A 10346-nucleotide genomic window follows, 5' to 3' on the forward strand; every position below is an offset into this window, starting at 1 on the left:
TCTCTTGCAGACCTTTTTCAGGCTGTAAAACAGTAAAGGATAGGATGTTGTAAGTATGTAAGTGAATAAAACTTCTCCTTTCTAATAGCACAAATAGATGTCAAACCAAAAAACTTCATTTAGAGCACTATCAGAGTGTAACCTCAAAATTACAAGTATAGATAAACAGTAATTTGGTTCAACTTAATTTAAAGACTAAGTAAAATGTATATTTTAAAAAATTAAATCTGTAACATTAAAAACACTTTAAAATACCAGTTTAAAAAGCCACAGAGAAAAACTCAAGTACTTCTTGAGGAAGGTGTCAAAATGGGAGGAAAAGAGAAGGTACACAAATAAATATCACAGTCACTAGGAAACAGAACAGAAACTCCTTCACTATTGGTCATTTTTGTGGAAGAAAGTTGAGAATGATTTAGTTGCAGAGGATGAAGGTAAGAAAATACTGAATCAGACACTTTTTCAGCACTTTTGCAGGTTGAGTGTACGAGTTGTAAAATTAAGTAGCAGGTTATCTTTGCTTGGAGTTATGATGCTGAAAGTAATGAGGAAAAATGCAGTAGCCTCCTGGGCTGCTCTCCTCAAAGGAAAACCAGGAAAAGCAGAACTGTTCTGAATAAATGCAAAGCATGCAGTTATCTCTTGAGCCTATGTAAATCCACAGTGAGTTTAAGTTGAAAATGCACTAAAACTATAATTTTTCTTTCAGTGCCAGAGAGTAAAATAAGGTTATTTTCTGTATAAAGAGTCAAGTATTCAAGACTAAAACATTTTCTTGCATGTGTAACATTGATCCAAAGTTGACTTTTATCCCTCACTGATGTTCTCCCCTCTGTCCCCCATTACCAGTAACTAAATTCCTCGTTTGAACATAGGTCTATAAAGCTACACTACACTGATGGTCTAGCTCCTTTAATTCTAACTAAAAAGATTTCCTCATCCAGAAGCCTCAGCTCATGGACCTTCTAACAGATCACAGCTGGTTGGGTTTTCCAGACTCTTCAACATAGAGTGTTTCTCCTCAAGTGTAGTTTCTGTTTGAACTGCTGTAACCACTGACCTTTAGTTGTCACACAAGTACTCTTATCATCCTTTCAGGCAAAATAAAGGTGATTTCGGTGATCTCCAGTCATCTTACTTTTGCTTTTGCTCTTTTCTGTTATCTTGTTTCTGTTCAGATTTGGCCAAGTGCTTGGGTATTATGAAAACACTACCATTGCTACTGCAGTGAATGACATACTGGCGTGGGTTAACAGGTCTACCCTGGTCATCCCTCAGTCTACTGAAAATGTCATGGTACAAGTTGTTTAATTTTTGCTTTATCTGGTTGATTAATTTGCTACACTGGGAGTGCTCCTTTTTAAGGCTTTCCTTTTGTGTTTGGAGATTACACACATCTTCTTCCAAGTTAAGAATTGCATTCAGCTTGCGTTTACGACATTTTTGGGCAGCTACTTTGTTTTTTCCTCTTCGTCTGATGTCACGTAGAAGTGATACCTGAGTTTCTGTCAGCTGGTTCTTTGCTAGCATGGTGTTGAAAGAGTCAACGGACATGCTCACAATTTCCTCCACTGAAAATGGTATTCTCAGAGCTTTTGCACGCCACTCATCTCTGCTCCGGTTTGTAGCAGCAGAATTATGGCACCTCTCCGTCACTTCATTTGATTTCTTCATCCACATCTGTTGATAATGCTCTGGAGTGGATGCTGCTTGACTTGGTAGCTGATTGTAAGTGTGATTATGAAGAAACTGCTGAAGCATGGCTTCTGTAGAACACTCTGCAACACCTGGATATTCCACATGGCTGTGCTTAATGTTTTCTTGGCAGTGGCCACCAGCAGCTCCTAAGCCATGTGAAGGAGCAGATTTAACACCGCTGTTGTACCCAACAGAACCTTCACAGCAGACCGAATAAGAGGTGGTGCTGTGATTTGAATTCAAAGGTAGTCCTGAATCTGAGCCAGGCTCTTCAAAAATCTGAGAAACTTCTATAGGACTAAAGCCTTCCTCCAAAGCCAAAGACATGAGCTTAACTTCATCAAAATTATCATCATGGGCTGTTAGATTTCTAAGATCAGCAGCCGAAAACAGCCCTGTCAAATTTGACCCATGAAATTGTGCTTCTGGATTTGTGGTATCAGAGCTTGATTGAGGGAAAAACTCTTGCCTTTGTAAGTGTCTTGGTTTTGAATTTAATGGAGTGGGGTAGTCTGTTCTTAGTAGTATGGCATCAGGAGGACTGAAACTGTTCTGAAGTGTCTGGGTCAAGTTTATATTGTGGTGTGAGGATGATGGGTCTTGGCCTCTACTAGAAGTAGCAACTTGTGTATCTTCCAGTAAATTCACCTAAAAGATGAAGGGGGGAAAAATGAGATCTTTCATACAATGAATGCTTCTACATCCCTCGCCTACGCAGTCATGAACATTTTTTAACATTCCACTACTTTATTGTATTAAAGCCAAATTTTTATATGTTAAACTCTTCTTCTAGCTATTTGGAATGCTCTTTCCCATCTGTATACAGCATAATCTGTATTGGCATATGGCAAAAGGAAGAAGGAAGAGTGCAGAAGTGACTGAAGGAATGGGAGAAGGACTTGCAAAGGACAGTGAGGGACTGATAAGGGTTGAGAGGGGAAAATGGGACTATTGTCAAGTGTACAAACTGTGGCCTATGTGTTCTGTCTGATCTGATCTAAGAAAAACGTCCTGCTGGGAGGAGTGATCATGACCCTTCTCTGGCAGTGGTATTGATGATTCAAGGGTGAGCTGGTTCAAGGTGCTACACTGTTAAAAACCAAACTTTTTAAAGAAGATAAATAGCTCATCTGCAGAAGTTAACCAGTAAGGACAGTGGTGGAGAAAAAAGTGAAAGACAGGAAAATTAAGACTGTGCTATTGCAGTCTCACTACTTATTTCACAGTTTATGAAGCTTTCAGGCTGTGAGGTGCCACATTTGGTTTAGTTCCATTTAACTGAAGTCTATTGCATCCAAAATTCAGCTGAACTGTTTTACTGATCAGTTTAGAGGTAACATCCCTCCCACCAAGTCACACCTTTTGTGGATGTCTTTACTTTGAATTACTACTCAGGGTTTTTTTACAAAACCAAAGCTGATATATGATGCCTCAGTCCTGATGTTCAAACAATAAACTGGACTGGTAATGCTGTAGTAGCACTAAGGCCCACATTTTGAGGACCTGAGTTGGAGTTGCTGGGTCTTAGAAGCACAAAGGCAGGGGAGTCATGAGCTAGATCGAGACAAGGTACTTGAGAATGTAAATACATCAAGTAGGAAGTGTATAGGATTCCTCCATAGTTGAGTGTCCTTACTGTGTTTGAGGAAAGAACTTTCTGATTGCCATTCAGTGAACATGTAAAAAGCACTTTCCACAGGGAAGGAATGATGTACCATAAGGACCTGGACACCTTAAGTTCCCTATTATGCTTACTGGGAGCTCAGGCAACAAGAAGGTGGTCTTGCCTTATTTCTCCTAGGGAGTTACCTTGTACCAGACCACCTGCAGTCTGTGGGATAGAGATGCTATTTTCAACTAATCATTTGAAAAGAATGATTCTTAGTAAGTCAGCTATCAAAAAATTCCACTCACTGTAAAGACTTGATACTTAGCAGAAACAATCAATCCAAATTCAACAGATAGATTGTCACAAGATGGCAGTGCATTAATGATGCTAAATAAAATCTGCAATGAGTTACTGTGTATTGTAATAGCTGTATAAAGGCTATAACCAAATTCCTTTCAAATTCTGAGAACAGAGAAAACTAAACTGATGAACTTCTACATCTCGTTAGTGTGCAACCCATTTCCAGAGCTGAACAGAAGAGGAGGCTGATTTATGGGCTAGAAGGTACTATCCAAGCTAGAGATTCCCAAAACCAGCTAAGCATGGAGTTATATGGAAAACACTAATGACCCCGGAAGAGGATCCTATGATGGGAAGTGTATATAAGATGCCCTTGAAGTATTGCAAAAGAGGAATGTAGGGAGTAGCTTTATGGTCAATAGTTGCAGCTAAGAGCTGTGGGAGGAGGGGGAGACTTCAGTTGAGATAACAACTGGTTTTGTGAAGATGGGCACACAGAAAGTAAAATATAGTATCAGAGGGCCACAAGATTTAAAAATACAAAAAACCCCAAAACACTAAATGGGTTTACTGCTAATGCTGACAGACCTGATTTGCAGTGAAGATGATCTGTTGTTCTTGAGAGTAGCAACCTTGTAAGCACTTGACCCAGTATTTATGACAAATGTAATCTTTCACCACAAATACAATAAATAAATGTGTAATAAATGTAATAAATCAGTGTTGCTCTAAAGAAACACAGCAAGAGCTGCTGCATAAATACCAACTGGTATTAGGCTTTAGAAAGGCAACTATTAGTTGAACTAATTGAGTTGTCCAGTGGCTGCATCCAACTCTGAACACCAGATCACAGTAAAGACACAGCTCTTACACCAGACAAGTTGCTGGGGAAAATTTTTCAAGTAAAGCCAACGAGAACTGTCGTAAAAGGTGGATAGTAGCATCTTTAGCAGTTTCAGGTAAGTTTTACTACATTAATTTGCCAATAAATTCCCAGAGTGGGTAGGGTTGGCTGTGGTGGTTTTATTTGATAAAACAGAGTAATTGCTGACTGTATTCATCTATTGGCAATACCTGTATTTTCTCATTTACCTCTAGCATGTTTTCCACCTGCGATGACAGAAGCTGTAAATAGCCCTCTAAGGAGAGAATGGAATCTACATAGTTGCTGTTGCTCTGTGACAAAAAGAGAAACATGGTGTAAGGCACAGTTATTTCACCTAAAAGGAGATAAAAATCAAAGTCTGAGAGGAAACAGAGCACAGTGCAACACTGCTGCTGACCCGACCATCAAGCCTTCATCCTGATGGGAGATGAGATGTTGCTAGAACGAGCAGATCAGCTCCATGGCCTGAGCATCCCTACTCTGCCCACAACAGCAGAACTGGGCTGTCCTCTGAAGCTGTACCTCCCCACCAGTGTGGAAAAATCAGGTATTTTTTCAAAGCCAAGCTCTCAGGGGAGTGGCAAACAGAGAGGCTGGCAAGACACCTGGATCAGACGTTCTCAGCTCTCACAAGGTCTCCAGAAAATTGAGTGCTCTTTTCATTGCAGCTCTTAGAACAGAACTGAAGAGTTCAGTACCCCAAATGTAATTCTACATCTGAGCATCAAGCTTTATATCAATTGTGAGAGCAGTATAATTTAGCATCCATGTCTCTAGTATTTGTAGGCAAAAACATCCTTGCCCACAAGCACAACACCTTCATAATGGAGAAAATAAACCCAAATTAAAAAATAATTAGTTGCAAGTGTTTTCTGTAAACCTCTGAATATTTCAACTACTCAAAAATAGTGGGGGATTGAGGGAAGGAGACAATTTTCAAAAAGGTGTAGAAGGGCATCATTCACAAAGCACTGTCTGAAGTGAGCATTTCTTTCCTGCCCTGGCAAGGAACACTTAAAAAGAGGAAATAAATTATTCCTTTCAAAACTTTTCACTACTATTTATCTTAGTGATGAGTTCTGTATCCTCCCTCCCTTCCTCTTCAGTTTTCCCTTCTTCCCTTTTTTTATCACTTACTTGATTTTTGTCTTTCTCCTCTTGTTCTTGCAGTTCCAGCTGATCCTCTCCTGGAGGTGGACAGCAGTCATCCAAAGCTCCCTGACATGCTTTCAGGTCAACATCCTGAAGACACAAATAAAACAGTTCTATTACACAGCATGCTCTCAAAATTCATCTTTACAAGGCACTTTTTTCCCCCAGTGATAGCATTCCAAATAAAATATGCACTGAACAGGTCATGTGGATGAACTGAGTGTGTAGACTTTGGGGGCAGAATAAGACCAATGTCAGTTCAGGGGGACAGCCACCACCTCTTGGTCTGAAGCCCAGGCACTGAACCCATCTGCAGTAGAAATGGACACTGGAAACAAATTCCTCTAAACCAGACAAAGAACCACGATGTAATTTCATGAAAAGTTTGGACTGATTATCAGTGTCTTTTGGAGGTCATTTCACAACAACATATCCAAGCCAGACAGATACTCAATGATGGAATCATAAAGCAGCAATTATACATAACCAGTTAGCAAAATCCCTTGCTTACCTGTATTGTAACAGCAACTCTGTTTCCCATCACTTCCATGTAGACATTACCCATTTTCATTTATCCAATAGATGGGAGTTTTTTAATCTCCAGTGATGAGATTGTTCAAATTTAGAGGCCTCAGAAGCAATTTTCAAGTTTTATTTTATTTACATTCATATCATCAGACTTCTTCATTGTTTATTATATAGGGCTGGAGTATTGCTACAGAAAGAAGGAATCAGTGCTAATTCCTATTTTTTAAAAGTGTGTATTTATATTTTTAAATATTTTCATATTTCAGCTTTTGCAGGGCAAGTCTGTATTATTAAAATGTGAAACTGAGAGGAGTGGCAGCCAGGAAACCAAGTGGCCACACTGCATTAGTTCCAGGTATTCCCAGAAAAATGCTGTGGCAGGAGCAGAAAAGATAAGTTTTCAACAGCAGCAAAGATAATGAGATAGTGTTCAGTTCTAAGAATCTCAGCAAACAATTTACTTTACAGGTTTGTTATGAAAGCATAAACTACATAAAACCTGCAGTTGTACTAGTCATCAAAACATATAAAAGTTTTTAAATTGTTCCTTCATACAAAACACATTAAAAAAGTAAATATAAAAAGTTCAAAAACAGGACTCTGGAGAAAAATTAAATATAACTTTACAACAAATTAACATTATTTTCAGTTTTGAACATTCTATTTAAATATTTAAAAATATGAAAACTAATTTCATTTTAAACTAATTTTTTTCATTGGCTTTCAAATTTTCTGTGTTTTCTTTTCAAGACTGGAAGAGAACTTTGGCTTTATAAACAGCCATTTGTAAAAACAAATAGATCTACAGGGCACTCATCTGTCATTCTGATGTAGGAATGAAGAGTTTCCTTCAGTGATGCCTAACACAGTTTCTACTCATTAGAAATTATATTCCAATACATTATGTCTTCTTTGTCAGCTGCATCTGGAAACAACCAGATGATTTTTTTATTGCCAAATATGAGAAAACAAATTTGCTTGCCTAAAACCAGACATACACACATACAAAACAACAATAACAACAAAACAAACTTTCTAACCAACAGTTTTCTCTATGTAGTTAAACAGGAGAGGGGCTTTACTACACAAGACACTGAGAACATGGCAAGTAGATACTTGCAAACACTTAGATGAGTCCAGTGGAGCAGATCACAGGCATGAAGTTAGTCCCATACTTATGTGCTTGCAAGATCAGGGCCAGGCTTTAATTTTACAGAGAACCAACCTAATACTTGTCAAATTCACGTGACCTGTTAATATTCTAATTAATAAATTCAGGATCATCAAAAGTGAGTAAGAAGTCAAGGACAGCTGCCATTAAAGACGTTAAGCAGCTCCTCTGGAGCCAAGTGGCCTGGAAAGCTGCTGCTGTGGCAGAGCATTCAGCTCCTGGATAACACAGCAAATTCATCACTCCACTGGCTACAGAAGAGGCAAATACAGGAAATAGTTAGAAACGTGGTATCTATAATGTGATACCTCTAAAAACAAACTGCAAGCACTAGAGGTTTGTATACAGAAGGTATATGAGTCACAAACTTTTAAAATTTGTCACTCCTCTTAAAATTTCCAGGGGTATAAACCTATTTCTCTGCCAGGGAAAAGAAAAAGTTGGGGTAGCTTTGGGAAGAGCTCATGGTGTGTCCTACAGATCATTCAAAATCCTCACAGTTCAACTTTCTTATGATGGAAATCTGACTGCAGATGATGTTGGTCTGCTGAAGTCTACAATGGAGATGGTCCTTCCCCAAACCACTGTGAGGACAATTAAATTTCTGATGTACCTGATGGGACATCTCCTTTCTGAAGGGAAACTAAATGCTCCTGAAGCTCACAGAAATTTGTGAAAACTGTCTTGTACTAATTTCCCCAAGATGTCAAAGATAACTGAATCTTCAGGTCTTTTCTTATCAGTATATAAAACTCCTGGCTGCTAAGGAAATAGAGAATATTTCCAACTACAAATTATGGAATTTGTCTGGAGTCTACATTAATTTTTATGTATCTTTTAGGGAAAATATATATATTTATTTTCTCTACTCAGCCACAGATGGTGTCATGGTACCCATAGGCTCTCCAGGCTGAGAGCCACCAACTGCACTACAGGATCACAAACCATTTTGCCTAAAGGACTCTTGGCCTTAAACACAGAATGGAGGTCAGAATCTCCTTGTGATCTTTGCACAGAGCTCCTGCTGACATGAATGGAGCAGAGGTGCCAGTGGGGAAGGGAAGGAAGCAGGGTCCCACACTTGCAGTCATGCCCATTCTCTGTAGCTTGCTAAAGGCAATGTGTCATTTCTTCTGAGTGAGCTTCACAATGCTGCACTGTGCGGCTCTGAAGATCAGTCTTACTAACACCATTTCTTCCTCCAGCAGATGATAGTAAAATAGATATCATGGCTGTTCACAGTGATTGTTACTTCAATAAGTTTTCCATCCTTTGAAAAAACCTGTTTTCAGCACTACCAGAGTACTTGCTGAAGGATCCTGGCCCTGCAGCCAGCTTTTCACAAGAGTGATGGCATAGATACAGCATACATAAGGTATTTCACATCACAAATTTTCATCTAGGAGATAATTTCAGCAAAACCCTCTATACAGCAATCAACCAAAACCTTTCTGCCTTTGTTTCTCTGTTTTGGTTTTTCACAAAAATCCCCTGGATTATGCTGGTTTTTGCATAACCTAGGTATCCCCTAGTTTTTGCTTTTTATTACACTTTGCACCAGCTTGTTTGTCTTCATGAGTAATGAAGAATGACAGAACAGCACAGCTCAACAACAGAATGCTTCCTTCCATGCCTGCTGTATCACTTGGGACTGACTGCTGGATTACTGCTATGGGGAGAATAGGAGGGGTCTCTCCCCAGGAAAGAGCCACACCATGTTTTTGAATACAGCATTTCATTAAAGATACCTTAATTCTACAGACTGGATGTACATCTATTGACAAAAGTTTTATTACAGAGGATATTAATCTAATGACAAGAAGGATCAGGTATAGATCCTATTTATTCAGCAGTGTGCTGCCACATTCAGTGTTTCTGTCCTTCCCATCCTTATTTTGCAACAAGGGTAAAAGAAGAAACAGTAATTGAGTTACAGCAATACCACTGAGCCCAGGAAATCGGGAAAGCACATGGTTATCTCTGTACAGAGAAAAAGACTTAATTTTTGCTGATTGTAGAAGACTCAATAATACCACCAAACTCATCAACTGCAGGAGCCTTTCCCTTTCTACCACTGGAGGGTGTGAAAGTTCCTGCCTCCAAGAGCAGGCTGTTTCCAAATGGTAAACTGCAACCCTACCTGAGGGCAACCTTCGATTTGCATTTGGAAGGACTTCTGTGCAAGCACAAAGCCGGACAGTTACACTAAAATTCTCACCATAAAATAATAATAATAAAAAAATAAAGTCCCAAGTATCCGAAATTTCCATCTTGCTTCTGCAACTTACTGTTCTCAGCTTCATTAAAGAACACAGTCTGAGACTGAATATGACTTACCAAATTATCCACCAGCCTTGTATGTGGGGGGCTGGGCTCCAACCGTGCACCTGCCCTTTCCCTAAGGTACAGCTCACCACAGGTCAGCTATAGGCTTCAGTTTGTCAGTCTTTGGAATATGAAAAAGAGCAGTTTACGTCAAATCTGCTACTTAAGGAGAGCCAAGAATCAATGTGGAAGTGAGAGAAAGTATGGTTTTGTGGGTGGCCTGGCCTACACTTAATTGGAATCATGTTGCCTGCTCCGGCAGGTTTCCAGAGTTTCTTACTCTATGTTAAAAATAGAGCCTCAGAGTCCAATTAAGTAAATCACAGTATTGATCTCAGCATGAACTGGGTGCACTGTACATCAAACTTTCCTCCACATACCTCCTCCTCTTGCTTTCCACACTCATGTCTTATATCTGCTGTCCTTAAAAGAATGTACAGGCAGCAGAACCTGTAATGACAGCAAAATACAAAAAGGTCTACTGTGGTATGTTGTATGGGTGAAGAAGATGCCTCTGAAGGAGCAGCAGAAAGCATAATAAATCTGTTTTCAGCTATTGATCTGTGTGCAGCTGGCACATAGGACTAGAACTATACAACGCAGGGCTACAAGTGCACAGAAATACCTGAACTAGTTCTGGAGTAACAGGAAGGGCTTGCTGGAAGAGAGCAGAGCAG

The 10346-nt window shown here is 39.4% G+C and overlaps 1 protein-coding gene across 1 annotated transcript; it reads right to left on the reverse strand.

Annotated features, from left to right (window-relative positions):
• Positions 1–10075, reverse strand: NFE2L3 (nuclear factor, erythroid 2 like 3). The gene is made up of 5 exons (XM_031057632.1): positions 10050–10075; positions 9682–9742; positions 5631–5735; positions 4700–4783; positions 1–2346 (listed from the first exon to the last, which is right to left on the reverse strand). Exons 1-5 carry the CDS (start codon positions 10073–10075, stop codon positions 1135–1137), a joined length of 1488 nt encoding a protein of 495 aa, XP_030913492.1. The 3' UTR covers positions 1–1134.
• Positions 10076–10346: the final 271 nt, after the last annotated feature.

This window comes from Geospiza fortis, unplaced genomic scaffold, assembly GCF_000277835.1.
Source record: "Geospiza fortis unplaced genomic scaffold, GeoFor_1.0 scaffold95, whole genome shotgun sequence".
NCBI classification, from domain to species: Eukaryota; Metazoa; Chordata; class Aves; order Passeriformes; family Thraupidae; genus Geospiza; species Geospiza fortis.

Excerpts from the sequence above, each read along its gene's own strand:
- NFE2L3 (XM_031057632.1), bottom strand. The coding sequence starts at position 10,075 with ATGAGTGTGGAAAGCAAGAGGAGGAG. Across the intron at positions 5,736-9,681 it reads CAAGGCTGGTGGATAATTTG|GATGTTGACCTGAAAGCATG; the intron begins GTAAGTCATATT and ends TTGTGTCTTCAG. Across the intron at positions 4,784-5,630 it reads AGGAGAAAGACAAAAATCAA|AGCAACAGCAACTATGTAGA; the intron begins GTAAGTGATAAA and ends TTTTTGTCACAG.